This window comes from Alosa sapidissima, chromosome 7, assembly GCF_018492685.1.
Source record: "Alosa sapidissima isolate fAloSap1 chromosome 7, fAloSap1.pri, whole genome shotgun sequence".
Taxonomy (NCBI): Eukaryota; Metazoa; Chordata; class Actinopteri; order Clupeiformes; family Clupeidae; genus Alosa; species Alosa sapidissima.
Window position 1 is genome coordinate 37,741,896 of NC_055963.1, and position 25,082 is coordinate 37,766,977.

Below are 25,082 nucleotides of genomic sequence, written 5' to 3' on the forward strand. Positions count from 1 at the left end.
CCTAGCAACAGCCTAGCAACCACATTCCATTAAAACCTAGCAACCAACATCATTAACCTAGCAACCAGCATAGCAACCACCATAACTACTCTAGCAACAGTCAGTTGTCATCAACTTTGACTCCAGTCAACTGTTTCCTCTGCCCACAACTGTTTCAAAATAAAAGTCTCCACTACAATAATTCCCTATTAAATTATTTAACTATTTAAACTATCCAACTATTTACCTGTTCAACTATTCCAACTGTCAGTTATCATCAACTATGCCTCTAGCCTACTATATTAAACCACCACCTACCTATCAACCAATTTAGCAACCATTGAAATTAAGCATCTATGTCAGTGTCCATAGCAACCAAGATGATTATACTAGCAAACCACTGTAGTAACTCCTTTATTTCTGATAGTAGCCACCATGGACACCCTAGCAACAACTTCAAGTACCCTAGCAACAGCCTAGCAACCACATTCCATTAAAACCTAGCAACCAACATCATTAACCTAGCAACCAGCATAGCAACCACCATAACTACTCTAGCAACAGTCAGTTGTCATCAACTTTGACTCCAGTCAACTGTTTCCTCTGCCCACAACTGTTTCAAAATAAAAGTCTCCACTACAATAATTCCCTATTAAATTATTTAACTATTTAAACTATCCAACTATTTACCTGTTCAACTATTCCAACTGTCAGTTATCATCAACTATGCCTCTAGCCTACTATATTAAACCACCACCTACCTAGCAACCAATTTGGTCTTAGTTTTTAGTGAATTTAGTGACTCCCGCCAATTGTGTCCTCTGCCCACAACTGTTTGGCAGCCTGGGCTTTTCAGTCAACTAGTGTGATCAACTCCCAATCTACATTCAACTTTTAAACTGTCTACTTTTAAACTATAAACTTTATTAATCTGTGCAACCACCATGTCTGTCCTAGCATCATTTTCATGCACTCGTAATTCCCTGGAATTACATTCTCTAGTTAGTATTTGTTGTATTGTGATTATAAGAATTTATTTACAGACGTTTAAGGAACACAACAACCGGAAGACTGGTAGCCTTAATCCTTAACTAAAGGCTCTCATATACAGGTATGTTTTCAGGTCTTTTTTAAAAATATTCACTGAACTCGCCTGTTTGATGTACAGAGGCAAGATGTTCCATAGCTTTGGGGCATAATGGATAAAAGCAGCTTCTCCACTTTCCTTGTGGAGCACTTGGGGTGCAATTAAGAGATTAGCATTGGAAGATCTAATTTTCCTTCGTGGTTGATACGATATTAAAAGCTCAGAGATATATGAAGGTGCTTCATATAATTACTTCAGAGCTTTGTACAAAATTAACGTTAAAATCAATTATATAGGAAATAGGGAGCCAGTGCAGTTCAGTTGCTCTCTCTTTTTGATCTTAGTTAAAAGTCTAGCAGCAGAGTTCTGTATGAGTTCCAATTTATTTATATGTTTTTTGGGAGACCAGTAAAAAGTGCATTGCAGTAGTCTAACTTGCTAGTGATAAAGGCATGGATTAGTTTGTGCCATTACATGAACCAGGGGGAAGGGTGCAAGTCATGAGTAGTATTTACGACAGTTGTATAAAATACAAATACTCCATAACTGTGGGGGGAGCCCAGTAGCAAACAAAAGAAAAAAACAAAATGGCATCTGATTGCATTTTTGATACTTGGGAGTTAACCAAAGATTATTTTTATTCTGGCCATTATTGCAGTCTATGGATCTTTATGCATATTGTCTCAGTCTCCCACTTCCACTCTTAAATTGGAGTTCCAAATATTCAGTTGCCAGTCCTGGAGAATATTTTGTAGACTACAAATAGTGATTAAGGTTTTAAGATTGAGTCTTACTTGTACACAGGGCCCAACAGAGCGAGAGGGAAATGGTAACACCAGCTCCATTGGACTGTTGCCCCCCACCTGTTGCATGCATAAGAAACACAAAGATGAACAAGACTACATCTCACAGTTACAAAGAGAAATCTAAAACATTTTAGTGACCAAGACTTTTTATCCGATTGTGTGTATTCCACAAACCATGTTTCTAAGTTTACTTTTCACCGTTTCTCTCAAAATGAAGTGTTTGCGGAATTACAAGCTATTGACACTATGGCTCTGTTCGAAATGGTAAACTATGCTGCCTTTTAAGATATCTAACATGAGAGCGAGCCAACAAGTGCTATTCCTGTCTTCTAAGATAACCCCATAATGGTCGTTTTTTAAGGCAGCATCGATGTATCCTTGATGCTGCCAACTACTCACAAATCTGCAGCAACATCTGAAACAGTTGTCAAAAAAGTAAACAAAAGGTGGCGGATGACACTCGAAACTGATGTGTGTTGGCTGATTGTGTTGAAATGTCATTTGTTTGACATTGTTTGCTTAGATTGGTCAAAATATAGCGAGAAATAAACACTGCACTATCTGATAATATATTTGTTGTAACCATTGATAGCGTCTGGTCTGATATACATGCAATCTGTCAGACAACTTTCTGCCATTAGCCTGTTAGCTTCCGTAAGCTAATTTAACGTTATTGCTTGTGCTAACATCATAGCGTAGTGTCAACATTCTGAGTTAAGAGACTGTTCGAAACCATCGTTCTTGAAAAAGATGCCTTCACTCCAAAGTCATCCAACCATCCAAGGCAGCAACCTTCCATTTCGAACGGACCCTAGCAGTGCTACTGGAGAAGATAAATTAGATATTTTTTTCTTAAATTGTCTGTTCCTATTATCACAGACCATATAACTTAGCATAGACCTATATCTTTCCATTCTGATGGGCATATTTTCTAGTGCATGGAAACTGGCCCATGTGACAACTTTACACAAAGGATGATTTAAATAATTACCGTCCAATCTCCCAATTACCCTGTTTATCAAAGATTTTTGAATCATTGGTTAATAACCAACTCAAGTCATTTCTTTAAAGTAATCAAATATTAAGTACACAAATAGGTTTAAAACCACAGCACTATCTCAGCTAGTTACTAATAATATAATATCTGTTTTAGACATTAATAAACACTGTGCTGCCCCTTTTGTTGATTTGTCAAAATCATTTGATAGAGTTGATCATCCCTTGCTCTTACAAACACTACATAGCATTTGCCTTATTCACCCAGTGGCCAGAACAAGGCTACAGGGTACAGGGTAAATACCAGCATCTACACCTCAGTCCAGTAGATGGTGGTAATGCACTCCATTTACAAACTGCCAAAAACAAGCTCACCGAATAAAAAGAAGGGTTCGCTGACCTGTTCTTCTTCTTCAGTGAGTTTTTTTGGCAGTTTGAAAACGGATTGCATTACCACCACCATCTGCTGGACTGAGGTGTAATGGCAAGTGTACCCTGTAGCCTCGTTCTGGCCGCCGTGTGGATAAGGCAAATTGATTTGGATGATAAGGCTTATAAGTGGTTTCAGAATATTTGTCTCAGAGGTTTCAGTATGTGAAGTCAGGGAATGTCCAGTCACAGAGTGTTTGCCAATCACAAAAGGTGTTCCACATAATATATTTTAGATGCATTAACATATCAACCACAATGTCTATATTTATGCATTGCTATTATTTATGCATTGCCTGTTGCCTTAAATGCAAATTAACTGCTGTTGGCCACGCCCCACTTTGGAACTGATTCCATGTTTACATCAACAGGCAGCATAGTCAACTGGGAATACGAGTTGGTGACAAGGCGATAGAGGGTTCTCCACCAGAAAGCCTCCGACTGCCAGTGATAAAATGCAATTTGTTATGCAGGAATAAATAAAGAATGTGTGACAAACGTCATTGATGGTTCTGTTTTAATTTCCGTAGTAATATAGCCTAATAGTAAAGTCATTGGAGTTATTTAGCCGAAACGTCTGCTAAATACATTAACCTAGCCTAGAGATCTAGATGCACCCTAGCGGCAGCAAATGTAATATGCAGCCAGGGTAGTCTAGCAACTCTCCATTGGCTTGCGAGCTAGATAAACAAACTTCGGTCAGACCAATCACATCGTGTATAGAGTTGGTGGATCGGCTTAACATAATGACGGTAGAGTTGCGACGGTTCCGCGTGAATTCTCTGCTACTTGAAAACAAGATGGATGATGAAGATGGATGCTGCTGTTGGCGAACAGCGCAACTTGAGTTAAGCTTTTTAAAAACCCTATGAATTTGGAAAATGAAAGTCATCTAAATGAAGTAAAGTCATATAAATAATTATTTAATATAAACATTGGTTTTGATCAAAACAATTACGGTATGTCCCTACAGGAAGGCTATTTATTTTCCAAGCCGGACTACACTATGACAATATTACCATGATATTATCACTTTATTGCCCAAAATACAGTTGAATTTGTATCAAAGATTCTAGAGTGCTATGTAAAAGAAACATAGAACATAAGACAATAATGAAGAAAATAAAATAATAAAATAAAATAAAAAATAAATAATAAAAGAAGACAATAATGGGCTACAATGAACCTATTCTCCCAGGTCAGGAAAAATATGAGGTGCAACGAAGCATGCAATCGGATCTGTCTTACATGATGTATAGGTTAGCCTATCGGATTAGCAAATCTTGCAAACGACCATTGGCTAGGCTACATGCACCAAGCTTACATTTTGATCACTGCTTCAACAACTCACCCCATTTGGGACTCCTGTTTTAAAATACTGGTTGTCATGCTGCCATGTTAATTAAGGAGAAATTATAGCCTACCTGTCGTCTTTCACAACTCTCCTGAGACTTTGAGATCATTGCAAGATTGGAAAGAAATAGCCTAGCACAGAATCCAACTCTCTTTGACATTGCCATCTCTTGAAAGTAACGTTATGTGACAGACAGTTGGATTGCTCATGGGTTCATCATGTCTGTGGCCCTTCAACTAAAGTGGTGAATAATGACATGTGTTGTGTTCAAATCAGAATTTGAGCAGTGACCACATTTTTGGCAGAAAAACAAATAATCATGCAATAAATCATAATTCATAATGATGTGCCCACCATACTTAATGCGTTAGGTGATGTGCTGTTCTTGTACTGTATGAGGTCACGAATGACAGACTCATGAACTCATGTCAATTCCTGATGATTCGTGAGATATTAAGGAATGAAGTAATACATAAATCATGAATTAATTCAAGCATGAATTCATGATAATTCATGTACCCTTACTGTGAAGTGTTACCGGAATTTTCAGATGGGGGTGGGTAGTCAGCACCCTATATGGCTCTGGGGGAAGTAACACTCAAATTTCCCTAAAGGAGCTTGCACACTGCTCCAACAAAAGCCAACAAACACCAACAGTTGGGTCAGTGTGGGCCGACTGTCTGCGTTTGTTGACGTTTGTTGGCTGGAGACACCACAGTGTGGACTGGCAGTTGGTTTTGGTGATGTCTCAATAAGGGAGACTTCTGACTAGCTCATAGAAGTGCATAGTTTCTGACATTGACCTCTCTCCACTAGCCCACAAAAACTCAACACATGGTTCACAGAAAAAGTGAGTTTTGCATAATATCAAAGAGTATAGAAGTAACTATACTCTTTGATAATATGGCCCCTTTAATCCCAAAGTTATCTAGAAAATCTATGTTTAAACATATCCTGTAGGCTATGCAGTAGAGACAGAATAGCTAAAGGGATTGAATATAGATGGTTTTCCTACTGCAATGGTCACAGCTACCTACTGGTCCGACTCTAAAAGCTAAAAGTCCATTTAACCTTGACTAGGGTCAAATCTGAATATTATGACACAAGCAAGTAAAGTAAGCAAGTAAATCTCTGTATACAGTACCCTCCAGAATTATTGGCACCTTTGGTAAAAAGTTGACTAAAAACACATATAAAAAATAATAATTTGGTGATTTAGTGTACTCTCACAATGAAAACAATGAGGAAAAATCCACCATTGAAGGAAAGCAAATTTATTCTGAGAAAAAAGTAAAATCTCATTAAGAAATAAATCTTTTTAATGAAAACACATTGCTCACAATATTGGCACCCCTAGAAAAATCTTATATACAAAACCTAACAGAAGCGTTTTCCTATCTAATTTCAACTTATTTAAGTTAATCAGAGTGTCTGTGGACATTCAGAAGTAGGTTCATGACTTTCTTTTTCATTAAGGTGACAATACAATGACACAGAGGCTAAATCCTTTAGTCATTTTTAGGGTTGCAAAGGGGCGGAACATTTCTGGTAAATTTCCGGAAACTTACCATGGGAATTTAAGCTAGGGAATTTTGGAAATATTCCAAATTGGAAACTTTCATGTAATTAAAGGAAATTATGGGAATTAATGGGAATTTACAGGAATTAACTGGGAATTTCTCGGTAATTCATACAAACTGTTTCATATACAAACATTAACATTTTGTTTCGTAATAAGCAATATGATTTGTATGTTCGTATTTTCGCTTAGCTTAGCATACAAAGCTAGCTAGAATGCTAGCGGGAATCCCATTCTCTGCCTATGGTCAGAGAATGTCTAATAAGGGGAGAACTTCCACTCTCTGAAAACTTCCGGTTTCTTCTGTGGTTCCACATGAGGGCGCTCGCAGGTGAGTCCAGAATGAATGGAGGTCTATGGAACTGTACCCCTCAAAATCCACTTTTCTCGGGATGTATTTTTTTTCAAGTAATTTGAATATTGTATTCGAAAGGGGAGGCAAAGACAATACACTTGGTTGAGTATTATATTTTTTAAAGCCACCTAATTGTTCTAAAAAGCCTTTCAAACGTGTCAATGACGTCATTCATTAGCACAATGCTAGCGTGTTATGGGCAACAACGACCCAACCTGTAAAAAAAAAAACGAAAGGACATGACTCCCGGATTATTTCACTTTTGATTGATAATCCATATCCATTTTGCAAAAAATAAAATAAAATCTGAGGGTTTCAGTTGTTAAATAGGTGAAAACAATAAATTTAGCCATGTAGCTCCACAGGACCCCATGTATTTTGGAATTGCCCGCGATCGTCATCTAGGTAAACTCTGGTGAACTGCAGCCAAATTTGGTTTGTATGGGATTAATAGAGAGTGGGGAGACTCTCCGTAGACGGGCTCTGCTATGGTTTACTAGCGTGCTAAACTAGCAACATTGAACTGCCCAAGATACACCACACCACTCAACAACAAAATCCGATTGGTTGGAATTTTTTTTCCCAATGCATATGAACGCACCATATGTTTCCTTTATGTCTAGCAGCCTATGCCGATTGCTGTGGGCATGTTATTGACATACAGTGGGCATTGCTTCGATTTGGCCAGCTTCCCTCGCGGTCCGCCCGCGGGATCACGCGGTATCACGCAACTTTAATTTGTATTTTTCCAGTGACGCTGCAACGACGCTGCAACAACCCAAACAACCAGCAGATGTCTCTTGTGAGCAGGGTGTCTCGTAAAAAGAAATGGAGCCTGGAAAACCCTACACAGACTTCACTACAGACTTTAGCAGACTGGTTTAGAAATAATTTAATAGCCAGAAATATGCCTGCCCTGCCCTAATAAAGAAATATTTGGTTAACCCTCTAGGCGCCACGGTCGAGTTTACTCGACAAGATGCGGTACTGAATAAAACGGCCGATTTAGTCAAATAGGGTGTCATATTTCGTTCGACCTCCACTCCACTAGATGGCAGACATGTCATACGTCATCCCGGAGTCGAAAAAACGACATGCTTTAAACAAAACTTTCTAGCTACAGTGCATTGAATCAGTGCGTGAAATACCGGAGCTAGTGTGCGTGTGAGCCACTTTGTCAGAGCGATATTGTCAATGTCAGCGAGTATTTGCATTAGATTATCATCTAATGGCATCAAAAAAGTTTACCTGAAATGAAGTGTTGGGTCTTCTATTCGCGGACCCTGATTCTGAAGGGGAATATCTGCCTTCAGAAAATGACGGTGATTCGTTTAGTGAGGCTTCAGATGCGTCCCTGCCTTGCAATGATGCAGCTGGACAAAGTGAGAGTTTACTCCATAGTTTAGCTTACACCAAGCACAAACGTTGAATCGTTTGCCCAATGTCACTGGTGGGAATAATGTTTCACGGGTTCGGAGTGTTCATCGGGAAGTTAGCAGGGTGTTAGTGGTGTGGCGAACGAGGCTGGAGGTAGCCTAATATCCATAGCGCTAGCTTCTGTCTTCTGAACGTGTGCCTCTCCGCAATCGCGGCGACAGTAACGTGGTGGAGCCTTTGTCTAATGCCACTGCGTATGTTAGACGAGGTCGAAGTGCTCATAGGACAGTTAGGGGGGAACGTAGAGGCAGTGTGGGGAGTCGCAATGAGAGTGACAGAAGGCCTAGTCCGAGCTGCGCAAATTCTCTCCACTCGACGCGAGCGCGAGGCAGATCTGGCCATGCTGCTCGCAACAGGAGCAGAGGTGGTGACATGGGGCAGGAGAGCCATTAGGCCATGCATAGTCTATCACAAGATGATGGGAATGCCAGCACTGTATGGATAGGATATGGATATGGATAGTCATTATCTCTACAGCAAAAGGCCTGCAACATAAAAAAAAGCCATTTATTAGTAATGATTTACACTGTTGATTATCTATTTCCCTGACCATTTAGGACATGTGTTCTTTTTTGTGTGTTCATGTCCTTGTGATGTGTGTGTCTTTGTCAGCTAAGAAAAAAACAACAAAAAAAAACATCAACAAAAACAACAAAAAGAAAACAAATACTAACATTGTCTCTTGTCTTCGTCATCTCACTCCTGATCTGTGCCTTGCCGTGGCAAGTGAGCTTTTGAACTAAACAGGTCTTGTCTACTTGTGTTTGTGTGTCATCTGAATAATATATATGTGCCCCATACATTGAATCAGAGTGCCTACTGTATATAGTGAATGGAAAATCTCTACAGCAAAAGGCCAGCCTACCGCTACATGCATTTGGTTTGTTTCTGGCATTTATTAGTAATGATTTATACAGTTTGTTTACTACTTACTATTAACCTGAGCATTCAGTATTGTCCAATATAGCATACAGAAGGTGAGGGACATTTTGGGGAAAAGAAGTGGTGCATTTTATCATTCAAACATGCAACTTTTCATGAAAATTCTATAATCCAAGATGGCCGCCACCATATGACGTCATAATATGCAAATTAGATATAAACATTTAATCTCTACATACATTTTGGGTCATCCTTAATATTTCTCTAATTTACAGAAAGTCTCTATCTCATCACTTTTAAGATATAGCCTTTTGAAATGAAGATGTCAAAATCGAACGTTTCGAAAAAAAACCTCTGGCGCCTAAAGGGTTAACTGCGAGTAAATCCCGTTTGCAGCCGTAGAAGAAACGCAGGACAAATGAAACATTCCGGTTTTCTCCGAGTGCAACGATGATAGACAGACATCATTTGGACAAAATATAGAGCATATTAACCTCCGTTGCTCAGCCAAATGCCTTCCTGTTATGTCCTGTTATGACGGAGTTACAGGCGATAAACGATTTTTGATGGTCACAAGTTTACTTCATTAGCGGTTTATTTTTTTGATTATTAAAGAGTGTTTTTCATTTAAAGGTTTGACTTAGTGCTCTCCCCAATTCCGGACGTTCACATTGTATGTTTGTTTGTAATGGATGAAACCGCGAGATACGCGCTTGATGGCAATGAGTTGTTAACAGACATGAACCAAGACATATAGCCCAGCAGCAATCTATCTAAAATAACACATACTTGAAGTACCATTCATGATATGTTGTCAAATATTGAAGTTGTGGGAAGTTTACATAATTTAAGCTGTAGGATGTTTCATTCGTCCCCCTTAAATAACTCTTGAACGGTTTTGTTCAGAGCTATACATGCAACTGCATTCGACAAAGGACAGATGTATGTTGCTAGTGACAAAATATTAACTTATAAAAATATCAGTGTTTTACGATGTCTTTGTCATGGGGAAGTGTTTTCCCCATGCATTTATTCTAGGCTACTGTCAGTGACTGCCGCGAGAGAAGCGGGGTCTGTGTTGTGTTGCGTTAATTTATTGGGTATGCCCTTCCGTGCTGTCCACAGCTCTTCAGTTTTGACAAAGCCGAAATGACTCATTTTGAAACAATGAGTGCAGGCCGCGCGTTTGTATGGTTATATTGCTTGACGGGGGGATCCCAAGCAGCTTTCAGCCATAAGGCTTTGAGAACATTTCCTAATTCACCCAACACTAATATTCAAAATGTTGAAAACTATTTCGGCATAGCCTATAAGCAGTTTAATTAAATGTAATGTTAGTTGTAAACAAACGGGCTACTTGGTGAGGCTTGGCCTCACAGATGCGCTCGTGCCTTAGATGGCAAGAAAAATCTTCACGATATAGGCCTATTAACTGACCGCCTGATTCACGTTGGCTGGGGGGCAGGGGGGGCCATCAGACATTTGTGCCCAGTTAATCCGGCCCTGTCCCCAACAAATCACACCTTCCTACCTCTGTGACAGCTTAAAAGAAGTCGAGTGGACTCCTAACTCACAGACCTATTCACAAACCGGTTTTGTGGCATTTCGCCATGTTTTGAAATCCTATGCGGCTACAGGAGCTTCCAATCGTGAGGAAGCAATTTTGCATTGTAGGCATAACTAACATGCAATAACGCCACCAACAACAACCAAAACTAGGCTACTCATTGTCAACATGTAAATTAAATGTAACATTATTGTGAATCAAATTAAAATGTTCTCTTTTGCAAACGTAGGCATAGTAACAGATTCATTTAATAATGTTACAAAGATACTACATCAATCCGTATGTTTCATTAGGCTACTAGGCTATTTGTTTTGCCTTACTCTTGATTCATTTAGGCTAGGCCTTTTTATTCAGTTATTCATCATCTTCGTTCTTGTGTAGCGCACGCATTCTCAGACCTATCACCTGCCACTCATCATCGTAAGGGAGGTGTTTGGAATCATTCCCGCGTTACAATCATCAGCCAATCAAGGTGGTCACTTCAGTCAAGCTCGTGCATGAGTAATGAAGTCATCCATAGCAACAAATAAACAAACAAAGCCTGCGCTAACAGCAATCCTCGTGCCCCCGATACAGCTGTGGAAAGTGTGGAATGTTCAAGTAATAACACAATCCAATGTGTGTCTCAATTGTCCCCCACTGACCACCTCACACATTTCTCTACATTTTGGAACGACCTTACATGTCACAATGCCATAAAATGCCAGTTTTTAGGACACAGAATAATGTTTGTAATGATACCAGTTAGGCCTACGTTTAACAGTAACATAAGTGTAATGAGCTATTCATTGTCGAAGGTGCATGGTGAAGTGAAATTCTTACTTTGAAAAACAAACATTTGCCGATATCATTGGATATGAGATAGGCCTACTTGTTTATTTTTTACGTAGCCTACAATGGCCAGTTCAGACAAAGCCAAAATTACTCATTTTGAAACAATGAGTGAGCAGGCCGCACATTTGTATGGTTATATTGCTTGACTTAAATCCCAGAGAGTAGGCTACCGGACCCCACAGTGATGGGCCTAGCGGTCTTACGCGCTCAGTGTGGGGTATAAACAAGCTGTCACAGACGTGGGGAGCTCTTTGAAGCTTGGGATAATGTGGTACAGTTACTACAGTAACAGCATTTTATTTTACTTCTTATGGAATAGGTTTTTTTTTCACTTTTATAAAGGCTTTGTTTGAATGCTGTTGGAACAAATAGTAGTTGATTATAAAGGCAACTTTCTGTTGCAATATTCGGTGTGTTCTGGACTGCAGGTAACTTGTTTAAGTCAGTGGTTCTCAAACTTTTTCTTTCATTCCCCACTTTGATCAAGGGGGCCATCGACTGATGATAGTGGAGATAACGTGTTATCCCGAGGCCTTTGCAAGTCAGCATCTCCGACGGTAGTCTACCCTATTAAAAATTTTCGATGTCCCAAACGGAGAGCCATACTTTATTGTTTTAACAATCTCTATGCTACTCACCAAAATGTAGGCATGGGAACAGTATCCAACTGTCGTGTGTTAAATTATTATGATTACGAGCCAGTGGTTTTCAAACATTATGCGTGACTCGGACATCTAAAATGCAACAGGCTCATATCGTCCTCGCATTCGCAAAATGAGGACATACACTGCTCAGATAACAGGTGTACCTCCAGTTTTGCACGGTTTTAGTCAAGTTATAGGCCAGTTTTAGTCAAGTTATAGGCCTGTTTACCTTTAAAGGTTCTGCACTTTGCATTTTGCAATGAGCAGTGCTTTCCCTTTTGAATTGTGTGTGTGTGTGTGTTTGTATGAATTGTTAATCCGGCCCTGCCCCCAACAACTCACCTTTCCACCTCTCCACCTCTGGCCTATTGTCCAGGAGGAGGAGGGGCCTGAGGCCTGGACAAAGTCATCAACAGACTCATAGCACTGAAGGGAGAGGCAATTAGATATTTAATCCAGTGTTTTGTCAAATTGCAAATTGCTATTCGTTTTAACAAATTTTTATGATAGTATAAAGTACTTTTTGTATAGGCTACTATCTTAATTGGTTTATACTCAATACTTGACCAATGGCTATTGCATCTTTCTATTGCAAGTGAGAATGTGGCAGGTGATCTACTGTATAGGCTTCATAAAATAAAATAAACAGGGGTGCGTTTCCCGTACAACTACGGAGGTTAGCTTTTTACTAACGTGGTACGATGCATCGTTCAACTAACCAACATGTAAGTTACGACTGTTTCCCAAAACTGTCGTACTTACATAGTACTTGTAAGTTTGGACCATGATAGTTTCCAAACTTCAGTAGTCTGGACTAAGGTGGTTAATGACGTTTAGTAGCAGGTGACAGGCACACCTGCACATACAGTAACAGAGACTTGGACTACCTTAGTTTAATCCGTGAAATCTGTTTTTCTCAGGGTCATCAAGTTAATTCATTGGTTCATATAGACTGACCTTGTAAATTAACCACTGCTTTGAATTAACGTTTAACAGGTGTCATTTAAATGTGCTGGTGAAACAGTTGTGTACTGCAGTTATCAATCCCCTGTCCAAGAGTTTGAATCTGGGTTAAGCGTAGTTAGCTTTTGGGAAACGCACCCCTGATGTCTGATGTGTGATCAGTGGAATATGGGGAGGGAAGTGGCAGTGTTTTTTTGCGTGTCTGCAGAAGTCAGCCAAATATGAATGTATGTAATTCTGCGGCATAAAGCAGATGTATTTGTTTATTGTACAGAAAAATAAAAATGACATTTTGTCAATTGACTACATTGCAGTCAAGAAGTAGGGCAAATTAATGTACGAAACCAAAATGTGGGTCATAGCCTAGTTGTCTAAGCCTCTATTGCGTAGGCTGTTAAAAATGTCGCTAGATAGTATTAAATCGCCAACAACATTGTTTTCTGTGCAGAAGCCTACCCAAGGCTATAGATTAATTCTAAACAGTTATGTCTCTACTGGCTCAATTGTCACACAAGACACTGTTTTGATTTGCGTAGTTGCGTTACCCAACACTGACAATTACGTAGACAGCAAATGAAGATATTTTTTCGTTTTGTGGAGCGGCACCGGTAGGCTATCAAAAGCAGATTTCGATTTTCGTTACCACTGTGTAGTCAAGCCTTAAGCCATACCCAAGTAGCCTAAATCGAGGTAATGTTTAATTATGCATGATTTATTTTGTTATTGAATTCGTAGGCTGGGATTTCTCTCGGCAACAATGAACAATGTACAGTGGCAGAGCGACGCACAGTGGCTGAAAGTGGTACTAAAGTTTCACACAGCTTTACGCCGAGTAATGCGCGACTGAAGTGGCCATTTGAAATCAACGCCCACTGTATGTGCAGGGTAGAAATTCGACTGAAATTGCATTAAATCAGGTTGTTTTAACTAATATTAGATGCAAGATGGGGTTTTGTCCACAAGTTCCCTGTCTTGCCTAATTTGCCATATTAAAAAGTCCCAGTTTATTCCTTTTAATTCCCGTTTATTCCTGTTAATTCCCATATATTCCCGTTAATTCCCATATATTCCCGTTAATTCACATGGAAACTTTGAAAATTCCCGGAATTTTGCAACCCTAGTCATTTTTCAACATGGGAACAACAAGAGAATACACTACATTTAAATAAAAAAAGTGTGTTGGCATTTGTAAGTCAGGGAATATCTATAAAAACTAGATACTTTATTTACAGTTAACACAATGATTGAAAGGTTCTAATCTACTGGAAATGTGACAAACATGCTTGGACAAAGACCCATGGTTATCTTACCCCCACGTACAGTATGGAGGATGGTAAGATAGGCAAATATCATCTTGGGATCACCAAGTCCCGAAAAAAAAAAGCCTGTCCAGTCATTTAATTACCAATGTAAATGGCAGGAGTTACTGAATGATACAGTGACTTTGTCTGGAAGTGTGGTCTATTGTCAGATTAAGGGCCCTATCATGACAGTCTAAAGCGCATCGTCACTAGTCAAAAGCTTATTCAAATAGGATGTCCAGTCCACACTGGGAGTGTTTTCGTTATCAAAGGTCGAGCGCATGGCGCAACAAGGTGTTCCTAGGTTTCTTAATCAGTCATGGGTGTATTTGGGGCAAAACATCATTTAAACCAATGAGAATGACATGTCATTCCCTTTAACGGTGCAACGTGCGACGTCAAAGAACGCATCGGTATTTTGACAGTCAACGGCACATTTGAAGGAGTCTGCTTACGAGACCGTATGGAACAGTCATTCCACTAAACCATGCTTTACTAAAACTTAGCATAGCCTTTACGCATTTGCACTCGTCTATTATTTGAACTCATTGGCAAAGTGAAACTAACTTCACCATGGTGTCAGTCAACGACAAGGCAATTATACGCGGTAAGTTACTTTCACTATTGACTGACAATGGGTTACCATCGAAAACATAGACTGGAAAAAGCCACACTTAATAAAAACTAATATTTTTCAAATGACTAAATAAAACAACATTTATCCTGCAGAGCATGGGCGGATTATGAACTTTCGGGCCCCTGGGCCCAGATGTATTAAGGGCCCCCCACTAATTGTCGTATATGTGGGAGGGGGGTTTGGGGGTCCTCCCCCAGAACATTTTTAACTTGTTTGATGTGATTTCCTGTATTCTGGTGCATTTTGGGGATGATGATTTGTTGATATTGAGGCAATGATTCCATGCAAAGGCTTGGGCTTCAGGGCCCCTTGACCCCCTGGGCCTGGGCCGGGTAGGCCCGTGCAGTAATCCATCCCTGCTGCAGAGGAGTTGCTTATATTTCGTGATCGTGCGTCTTCAGCTGTGCTCTCACTTTTAACCGTCATTACCAATTTGCAAATGCATTGTTTTTCGTAATATCTTTTCGTAATGCATTGTATTTCGTAATGTCAAGCACACTTATTGTTCTTCTTAAGTTTTCTTATTATTACGTGTGCTTGCAAAGCAGCACACTTATTTGGGGGCCAAGCAGAGAAGCTGCGAGGCAACCCATAGTGATTCTACGTATTCTTATTATTATTATTATAACGAAACACTAATTTGCCATTGGACCATACAGTAAAAAGTTGGGATATTCGGCACATGGATTCGGTTCAGTCATATCTTTAATTTATCAAAGTTTCAAGTCTGCACTTGGAGTGCTCTAGCGCCACCAACGTTTCAAATATTTTATTACATCTATGCACTTAACGTTTGAACCGTACACCACATTTTGAACATTAAGGTATATTTGCAATCCTTGGATGAGATCGAATTCGACGCACCCCATGACGTCAATATCCGCCATGTTGGATCTTCCGCCATATTGTATTTCATCAAAAACACTTAAAAGGCATCAAATGTCATAACGTTTGTCCGATTTTCACAAAACTTGACGCAGATGATCTTCAGACCATGACGCACAAATGCATTGCTTTTTGGAGCCATATTCAAAACCCATCGCCCGTCGCGACCAATGAAGATGGAAGAAAACAGGAAGTGTAGTGATCTCAGCAAGGCTTTCGCGTATCAACACCAAACTCAGTACAGGGTCTCAGTATCCAATTAGGAGGAGGCTCAATAAATTTGATGACTTTTGACCTATAGGTGGCGCTATAATTATTAAAATTATGTTTTAGCCTGTAATGGGTCGTGTTTGGAATTAAAGCATTTTAGTGATATCTGTTAATACCTTGAGAGGTCACAAGCCAACATGTGACGTCAACATAATTGATTCGACCGCCATATTGGATTTCACCAAAAACATTTAAAAGGCATCAAAGGTCACAAAGTTTCTCCGATTTTCATGAAACTTGACGCAGATGATCGTCAGACCATGACTCATAAACGCATTGCTTTTTGGAGACATATTCAAAACTGGTTGCCTGTGACGACCAATCACGTTTAACAGGAAGTGAAGTGATCTCAGCAAGGCTTTAGCGTATCAACACCAAACTCAGTACAGGGTATCAGGACTCAATTAGGAGGAGGCTCAATAAATTTGATGACTTTTGACCTATAGGTGGCGCAATAATCACAAGAAGTGGGCTCATATTTCAGCAATGCTTTCACATATTAAAACCAAACTTAGTATATGGACTTGGGACCTCATCCTGAGGACAGAGAATAATTTTATCAACCTTTGACCAGTAGGGGTACTATAATTTGCACAACTTTCTTGTATCAACACCAAAATTGGTATGTGGACTCGTGACTACAACCTGAGGATGCACAATACATTTGGTGACTTTTGACCACTAGGGGTGCTATAATTATCAACACTTTCTCGTATAGACACCAAACTTGGTATGTGGACTTGTGACAACATCCTGAGGATGCACAATCAATTTTGCGACCTTTGACCACTAGGGGTGCTATAATTTGCGACACTTTCTCGTATTGACACCAAACTTGGTACAAGAACTCGGGACCACATCCTGAAGACGCTCAATATATTTAGTGACATTTGACCACTAGAGGCACTATAATTATCAACACTTTCTCGTATCGACACCAAACTTGGTATGTGGACTTGTGACTACAACCTGAGGATGCACAATACATTTGGTGATGTTTGAGGCATGCGTATGTGTGGGGGGCTATTGGGGTGTGTGGGAGAGGAGGTTTATCTGTGTATATGTGTGTGTGTGGGATGGGGGGTTAATTGGGTGTGTGTATAATGTAACAACGTTGGGTTGCCATGACAACTCCTGCTCAACTGCTTGGCCCCCACATTGCTGCTTGCAGCTATATTTGGGGGCCAAGCAGCGAAGCTGCGAGGCAACCCATAGTGATTCTACGTATTCCTCTTCTTATTATTATTATAACGAAACGCTAATTTGCCATTGAACCATACAGTAAAAAGTTGGGATATTCGGCACATTGATTTGGTTCAGTCATATCTTTAATTTATCAAAGTTTACTTCGACAATGATTTTACAATGATTTTACAAAGTGCACTTCGAGTGCTCTAGCGCCACATTTCAAATTTTTTATTACATCTATGCACTTAACGTTTGAACCGTACACCACTTTTTGAACATTAAGGTATATTTGGAATCCTTGGATGAGACCGAACTCGACGCATCCCATGACGTCAATTTCCGCCATGTTGGATCTTCCGCCATATTGTATTTCATCAAAAACACTTAAAAGGCATCAAATGTCATAAAGTTTGTCCGATTTTCACAAAACTTGATGCAGATGATCTTCAGACCATGACTCACAAATGCATTGCTTTTTGGAGCCATATTCAAAACATGTCGCCCGTCGTGACCAATCAAGTTTGTCGGCGAAGCCGCCAAACAGGAAGTGAAGTGATATCTCACCAAGGCTTTCACGTATCAAAATCAAACTCAGTATATGATCTCAGGACCCAATTAGGAGGAGGCTCAATAAATTTGATGACTTTTGACCTATAGGTGGCGCTATAATTAGCAATATTACATTTTGTCCTGTAACGGGTGACGTGTTTGGAATTAAAACATATTAGTGATGTCTATTAATACTTTGAGAGGTCCTTAGGCCGACACATGCCAACATGTGACGTCAACATAATTGATTCAACCGCCATATTGGATTTCACCAAAAACATTTAAAAGGCATCAAAGGTCACGAAGTTTCTCCGATTTTCACGAAACTTGACGTAGATGATCGTCAGACCATGACTCATAAATGTATTGCTCTTCGGAGCCATATATGAAACCTGTCGCCTGTGACAACCAATCAAGTTTGGCCGCCAAACAGGAAGTGAAGTGATATCTCAGCAATGCTTTCACATATCAAAACCAAACTAGGTATATGGGCTCAGGACCCAATCAGGAGGACGCTCAAGAAATGTGGTAAATTTTGACCACTATGTGGCGCTATAATCACAGGAAGTGGGCTCATATTTCAATGCTTTCACGTATCGAAACCAAACTTGGCTCATTGACTCGGGGGCACATCCTGAGGACATACAATAATTTTAGCGACCTTTGACCACCAGGGGTGCTATAATTTGCAACACTTTCTCGTATCGACACCAAACTTGGTACTTGGACTCGGGACCACATCCTGAATAAGGGCAATACATTTAGTGACCTTTGACCACTAGGGGCGCTATAATTAGCAAAACTTTTTCGTATCGACACCAAACTTGGTACATAGACTCGGGAACACATCCTGAAGATGCACAATATATTTAGTGACCTTTGATCACTAGGGGCACTATAATTATCAACACTTTCTTGTATTGACACCAAACTTGATATGTGGACTCGTGACTACAACCTGAGGACGCACAATACATTTGGTGATGTTTGAGGTGTGCGTGTCTGTGGGGAGCCATTGGGGTGTGTGGTGGAGGAAGTTTATCTGTGTATATGTGTGTGTGTGGGACGGGGGGGTTAATTGGGCGTGTGTATAATGTAGCAACATTGGGTTGCCATGACAACTCCTGCTCAACTGCTTGGCCCCCACATTGCTGCTTGCAGCTATATTTGGGGGCCAAGCAGCGAAGCTGCGCGGCAACCCATAGTTTTTGTACCTTTTCTTATTATTATAATTCCTCTCCTCTGGAAGTCTATGGCAGCCCATAGAACCGTACAGTAAAAAGTTGGCACATTCATTCCATACATTCCCATATTCCATTTCACAAATTTTCAAGTCTGAACCCCAGGCAGTCTAGCGCCACCAATGTGTCAAAGTTGGCGTTGCATCCTTGCACTTAACTTTTGAACCATATGTCCAATTTTGAACATCCATATATAGTTGGAACCCCTTGACGGACCTGAGTTCAATGACTCCTATTACGTTACTTTCCGCCATATTGGACCTCCGCCATATTGGATTTCATCAAAACCACTTAAAAGTTTTCATAGGTCACAAACTTCATCCAATTTTCACGAAACTTGACACAGATGATCTTCAGACCATGTCTCATAATTACATTGCCTTTGACACCCATACTCAAAGCTGGTTGCCAGTCACGACCAATCAAAATTGGCGGCGAAGCCGCCAAACAGGAAGTGAACTCAGATCTCGGCAAGGCTTTCACATATCAAAACCAAACTCACTACATGGGCTCAGGACCCAATTAAGAGGAGGCTCAATAAATTTCATGACTTTTGACCTACAGGTGGCGCTATAATTAACAAAACTACGTTTTGGCTTGTATGGGGTGATGTGTTTGAAATTAAAACATATTAGTGATCTCTATCAATACTTTGGGAGGTCCTTAGGCTGTCACATATCAACTTTTGACATTAACATAATTGATTGGACCGCCATATTGGATTTCATCAAAAACACTTAAAAGTTTTCACAGGTCACAAACTTCATCCAATTTTCACGAAACTTGACACAGATGATCTTCAGACCATGTCTCATAATTACATTGCCTTTGACACCCATACTCAAAGCTGGTTGCCAGTCACGACCAATCAAAATTGGCGGCGAAGCCGCCAAACAGGAAGTGAACTCAGATCTCGGCAAGGCTTTCACATATCAAAACCAAACTCACTACATGGGCTCAGGACCCAATTAAGAGGAGGCTCAATAAATTTCATGACTTTTGACCTACAGGTGGCGCTATAATTAACAAAACTACGTTTTGGCTTGTATGGGGTGATGTGTTTGAAATTAAAACATATTAGTGATCTCTATCAATACTTTGGGAGGTCCTTAGGCTGTCACATATCAACTTTTGACATTAACATAATTGATTGGACCGCCATATTGGATTTCATCAAAAACACTTAAAAGTTTTCACAGGTCACAAACTTCATCCAATTTTCACGAAACTTGACACAGATGATCTTCAGACCATGTCTCATAATTGCATTGCCTTTGACACCCATACTCAAAACTGGTCACCAGTCACGACCAATCAAAATTGCCGGCGAAGCCGCCAAACAGGAAGTGAACTCAGATCTTGGCAAGGCTTTCACATATCAAAACCAAACTCACTACATGGGCTCAGGACCCAATTAAGAGGAGGCTCAATAAATTTCATGACTTTTGACCTACAGGTGGCACTATAATTAACAGAACTACGATTTGGCCTCTATGGGGTGATGTGTTTGAAATTAAAACATATTAGTGATCTCTGTTAATACTTTGGGAGGTCCTTAGGCTGACACATATCAACTTTTTACATTAACATAATTGATTGGACCGCCATATTGGATTTCATCAAAAACACTTAAAAGTTTTCACAGGTCACAAATTGCATCCAATTTTCATGAAACTTGGCACAGATGATCTTCAGACCTTGTCTCATAAATGCATTGCCTTTGAGACCTATACTCAAAACTGGTCACCAGTCACGACCAATCAAAATTGGCGGCAAAGCCGCCAAACAGGAAGTGAACTCAGATCTCGGCAAAGCTTTCACGTATCAAAATCAAACTCACTACATTGGCTCAGGACCCAATTTGGAGGAGGCTCAATAAATTTGATGACTTTTGACCACTATGGGGGCGCTGGAGTTACAGGAAGTCAACTCCTATCTCAGCAACACTTTCACGTATCAAAACCAAATTTGGTACATGGATTTGGGACCCCATCCTGAGGACACACAATACATTTGTACTTTGACCACTAGGGGCACTATAATTAGCAATACTTTCTCGTATCAACCTCAAACTTGGTACATAGACTCGTGGCCACAGCCTGAGGACACACAATACATTTGGTGACTTTTGCCCACTAGGGGTGCTATAATTAGCAAGACTTTCTCGTATCAACACCAAACTTGGTACATGGACTAATGAACACATCCTGAATAGCAACCCTGGGTGCAGCCTACAGTAGTCCAGTTTCAGAGTGACGAGTTCGTGGCCAAACAAGTGCCCAAAATATCGGTTTCCATGTGTAGAACTGTGCTGGACGGTGTGCGTCCTTTATGAAAAGTGTTTTATAGAGTTACAGACATGAGTCATGTTGTAGTGGTCAACATAAATGTGCCCCTTCTGTTATTAGAATGCTAAGCGGAGAAGCATGCTAAGCAGAGATTAAGTATCAATAACTTCTTGTGTGGCTAGGGAGGAGATGTATGTTGCTAATTGGTATTTATGTTGTTTAGCGTAATGTCATGGTCATTTAATATGAGATGCTTGCACTCGTAACTTCGTCACTTGTAACTTTAGGACTGCTATTTTTTTTACTAACAGTAATTCACGAAGCACTTTAGCCCTAAAAGTAGCACCTAAGTCTGTGACAGCTTAAAAGAAGTGGCGAGGACTCCTAACGCGATGTTTTGAAATGCGTCTATATTGTCTACAGGAGCTAACAATCGCGAGGGAACTTGCATTGTAGGCATAATTAAGGGGTGCAATAACACCACCAACAACCAAAACTAGCCTACTCATTGTCAACATGTACATTAAATGTAACATTTCATGTGAATCAAATTAAAATGTTTTCTTTGCAAACGTAGGCATATGGTGACAGATTAATTTAATAATGCTGCTGTGTGAATCACGGTAAGCACGAATGAAGTGGCCATTTCTTAATGGGACCCACTGTATGGAAGTGGGCTGCCTGATTTACAGACGATGGTTTAGAGTAATATGAAGTATTCCTTTATTCTGAGATACATCTGAGATAGACTACATCAATAGGCTCTCAAAACAACCCCAGGCTCACAAAACAATCCCAAACAGACATAAGGTCTTTATAGAGCAAATCCATATAGATTATTTGTCAAATAAACCAGTAAAACATAATTTGTCGTATGGAATATATAACATTCACACTCATAGCTCATATTTTTTAAAATAAATCAGTGAAAAAGTATCCTGACAAACAAGCAGCTTTTTAATGCCTTGGTCATATTTCATAATTTCAATTCCTCTCTAGGTTACCTGATAGCCCAGTTTGAGAGGCGCAAGACGCGTGACATAGAAGCTAAATTCGAAGGCAGGCCAAAGGTAAAATCCAACGAACCGCATTCAACCCGCAAGCCAATAGTTGAATAGCCCTCTCCTAGAGCTTTTGAGATATTGCCACTGCTCCAACACTGAAAGGCACTGTTACAATGCCTGGATCAAGCCAGGTTCAGCATAGCGTATGCCATTGTCTGCTCACGTTGGTGACCTGACCAGGGCAAGCACACTTTCGCAGTTCCCGCCGGAAATGCAGTCTAGTTCTAATTATGTTTCCCACTGTAGCCTAATCGTAATTTCTAATGTTTTGCATGGATGTGCACTGGTGCGTGTTCATGGAGGATAAAAATTGGTGCTTCGTGCACCGGCCAATATGACTGTTGACAATGGGCTCTTAAAATAACATAAACAACTCGCCATAGACTTCTGACTAGGTTTCTCTTGGTCAGTGGCGTAATACGTTTCAGGTGGTGTACAATAACGATTTTTTAGACAATGCACTAGGTCACTCCCTAGGTTGTTAATTACCACACCCCTGGGCACATTGTTTAAAAAATAGAAATGCAAAATAAGAAAATAAACTTTGCGCCGGGTGGAAAATGAGTTTTACGCCATGCGACAGGGTGCAAAATAGGGGCCTAAATGAAAATTGCGCTTTTTGGCTAGAAATACTTTAGGTGTGTTTGGCGTACATAGAAGAATAACTATACTGAAAAGAACCCCATGCCTAATGAGAATTATGGTAGAGGTGCTGTGCTATTGTGGGGCTGTTTTTATTCCCAAAGGCTTAGGGAACCTAATTAAGGTGCACAGTATCATGAACACCAAGAAAAACCTGAACATTTTCAAAGGAAATCTGTCAATCTCTGCCAAGACACTAAAAGTCAAAGAGGAGAATGCACAAGTATGGACTTTCTGGACAATCTGGGGAGATTTTGTAAAGACCAATGGTCTTAAATCCCTTGCTTCGTATTCTCTTTAGCAGAGGTGCCAATAATTCTGGAGGGTATTGTATAGACACTGTACCAACTTTGATGACACAAAGAGCAATTATTCTGAAATCACACTTTTTATTTCTTAAAAAATAACCGTTTTGGACATACCTGATACTCACCAGACAACAATGATTTGTAGTGTTCTTGAAAGGATTAATGTATTTTGAGGTATATTCTTATCTTACACTTACCATGCTGATATAATGTTCATTTCCTATAAAAACACATTCTTCTGCGAAATTGGCACACAGCTGGCCTGCAAAAGATGCTGGAATTGTGGATGTAATCGATACCCGTATGTGTCCAGCAAATATTGCTAACTTAGTTACTTCCCACTCGTAGACATGACCTGAAAAAGCACAGGGATGAAAATGAGCAGTCATCACAATTTAATATTTTAATGCTTTGATTAAAAGCTAGTTTTCTTAGTCATATGTACTTACCAAACTTGAAGGGGCAGTGGACATAGTGGCTGTTATTCAAAGAAAACTATGAAAGTAAAAAAGTGTCACTCTTTACTAAACCAAACAAAATGATAGCAACAGCAATGTTATGTAACAATACATAAACAAAATCATAAATTGTAAGCATGATGTTAACATTTTCATTTATCAGCTTTGTGTTCATGATCCACTGCTTAATTGATTACGACACACAGCATTACCTGAATACACATTTGTGGGTGCCTGTCCACATCAGACACATCGTAGTTCTGAAAGCAGAAATGGGGAAATTCACAAATTTCATCCACTTCAGAGAATACAGTATAATCAATATGATCTCATAATGTATTTCACTACGTTTAAGCATTTCACTGGAACATGATGTTTTATTTGTTTGCAAGTATTGCTAGTACAGACGTACTATGTCAAGATTTATTTGTCTTCAAATTTCTATTGTCCATTTAGTTTAAAAAAAAAAAAAAAAAAAAAAAAACAAGGATTTAATGGTGGGCACTTTTTCAAACAAGGATGGGTAATGGTGGGCACTTGATTTTCAGAGACAAAACACTTAACCAGATGTACCTTGTTCAAAATTGGCATGAGTATGATAAATGGCAAAGGCATAGTGCATACTTCAAATGAGGGCACAGTGACAGGAAACTGATTTGTATGCCAGGCCACATCAAAACAGGAAGTGGATTTAATTGGTGATATTTGTTTTGATCAGCCTCATGGTTACATGAATGAGTCATAGAACAGTTTCAAGTACGGTTAGCACGGACATACCATACGGGTATATCAGTGTCAGTCAAAATAGCCCCCATATTGAAATACTAGGGGTGTCACTAGACCTAAGCTACACTGGGACACAAGCCCCCATAGGGGGGTCTGGGGGCATGCTCCCCCGTAAGAAAATGTTGTATACAGTATTTTAACATTTAAATGCTTCAATCTGGTGTACTTTGAAAATAAATTCAGAGGTTAGATTTGCTTATTTTTATCTATGGATGGAAATGTTTGTACTGTAGCCGAAACTGTTTTGCACACACTAGGTGGAATAGTCATGATGATGATAGCCTACAGCAATAAGTTCACAGCTACAAAACATATTTGCTGAGTTTCACAGTTCAGAAATGGTCAAAAGTGTACATTTCAGCACTCCATGAAATTATACAGAAGTGGTCACCTGTGCTGTTCAGATAGTTCAGGGGTATTCAATTAATCTTCAGCAAGGTCCAGTTACGGAAAATTTCCTCAAGCAAAGGTCCGGAGCATCATAATGTTTAACGTGCGTGTTTAGGCTATGTATATGTATGTAATAATATTAAGATGGATGGATGGAGCCTAG

At 39.8% G+C, this 25,082-nt stretch overlaps 1 protein-coding gene across 2 annotated transcripts in view; it reads right to left on the reverse strand.

Annotated features, from left to right (window-relative positions):
- The window catches only part of LOC121713542 (interleukin-17 receptor E), a 98,301-nt gene that overhangs the window by 20,128 nt on the left and 53,091 nt on the right, over positions 1-25,082 (reverse strand). For both annotated transcript variants that reach the window (XR_006032847.1, XM_042098225.1), the window contains exons 7-10: positions 23,956-24,003; positions 23,735-23,780; positions 23,483-23,640; positions 1,861-1,929 (exon numbers count right to left, since the gene is read on the reverse strand). Coding sequence is in view for 1 of the 2 variants with exons in the window: in XM_042098225.1 (XP_041954159.1) it covers positions 1,861-1,929; positions 23,483-23,640; positions 23,735-23,780; positions 23,956-24,003 (321 nt within the window). In the remaining variant the exon portion in view is untranslated. The remainder of the gene's footprint in view (positions 1-1,860; positions 1,930-23,482; positions 23,641-23,734; positions 23,781-23,955; positions 24,004-25,082) is intronic.